The sequence below is a fragment of the Austrofundulus limnaeus genome, unplaced genomic scaffold (assembly GCF_001266775.1).
Source record: "Austrofundulus limnaeus strain Quisiro unplaced genomic scaffold, Austrofundulus_limnaeus-1.0 Scaffold863, whole genome shotgun sequence".
NCBI lineage: Eukaryota > Metazoa > Chordata > Actinopteri > Cyprinodontiformes > Rivulidae > Austrofundulus > Austrofundulus limnaeus.
Window position 1 is genome coordinate 189,639 of NW_013953265.1, and position 973 is coordinate 190,611.

At 45.4% G+C, this 973-nt stretch overlaps 1 protein-coding gene across 1 annotated transcript in view; it reads left to right on the plus strand.

Moving 5' to 3' along the window:
* LOC106532975 (Krueppel-like factor 7) overlaps positions 1-591 on the plus strand; it is a gene marked incomplete in the record, with an annotated part of 122,821 nt that extends 122,230 nt beyond the window's left edge. Inside the window, 1 exon segment of the mRNA XM_014029167.1 lies at positions 105-591. Within this exon segment, the coding sequence (XP_013884621.1) occupies positions 105-159 (55 nt within the window).
* Between the last annotated feature and the right edge of the window lie 382 nt (positions 592-973).

Below are 973 nucleotides of genomic sequence, written 5' to 3' on the forward strand. Positions count from 1 at the left end.
ATATATATGTATGTATATATTCCTGCTTCTTCTGTTATTTTTTTGCAGTTGTATATGAATAAAAGTCTGAATATTAACGAGAAATTTGCACGTCTTCTTGTCTGCAGGTGTTTCTCTCGATCTGACCACCTGGCCTTGCACATGAAGAGGCACATCTGAGGGCAGGAAGGACGAGTGGGAAGGCGGGAGTAAAGAGGCGGAGTCAAAGGACAGAGGGACGGGTAGTCATGCTACAAAATGCTCATCTCTTCTAAAAAAAAACGGTTGCACTCAGTGACCAACGGAGAGGAGCGGAGGAGGGAAACGAGGAGTAGCTAGATTGTTGTTTCTTTAAAACGACACCTTCACATTTGCAATAGTCGACACTTCACACATCATCCCGGTGAACCCCGGCTGCTCTCATGCAGCTCGTGGGCTTTGGACACTGCCAATCCACACACATAGTTTGATGAAACGTTGTTTTTCTTTCTCTGTATTCAGTCTTACATTATCGAGTCATTTTGGTGAGGAGGTGTGGGAAACACGTTAAATATCAATTTAGTCAACTCTTAGTGTTTTGCGGTGCTTTTAAATACTCAACATTTTTCCTAAGTTGTTGCTGTTTTTCATTCATGGAACATAAGAAACGACCATCTGCCGCACTCAGCTTCTGTATTCTGTGTGAAGAAAACAACAATGCACCATCTGCAGGAGGGAGACTGATTCACTCCTGGCATGGCTGACAATCGAACCCGGGCCCGGACTCTGGGGGCTTCAGGGCGCCCGTGGGACCCGGGTCAGCGCAGATCTCAGGCTCTCCTCTAGAGGGCGTTTACATCTCCCACCTTCACAGAGACGCCTGCCACCTGAGCAGGCCACCAGACAGAAAATGCGCAGCGACACTTTCTTCCTTTTTTTTTTTCTACTTAAAGAACGATTCTTCTTGTTGTTAACAAAAAGAATGACATTTTGTGCTCTTTTCTCTCGGAGAAAA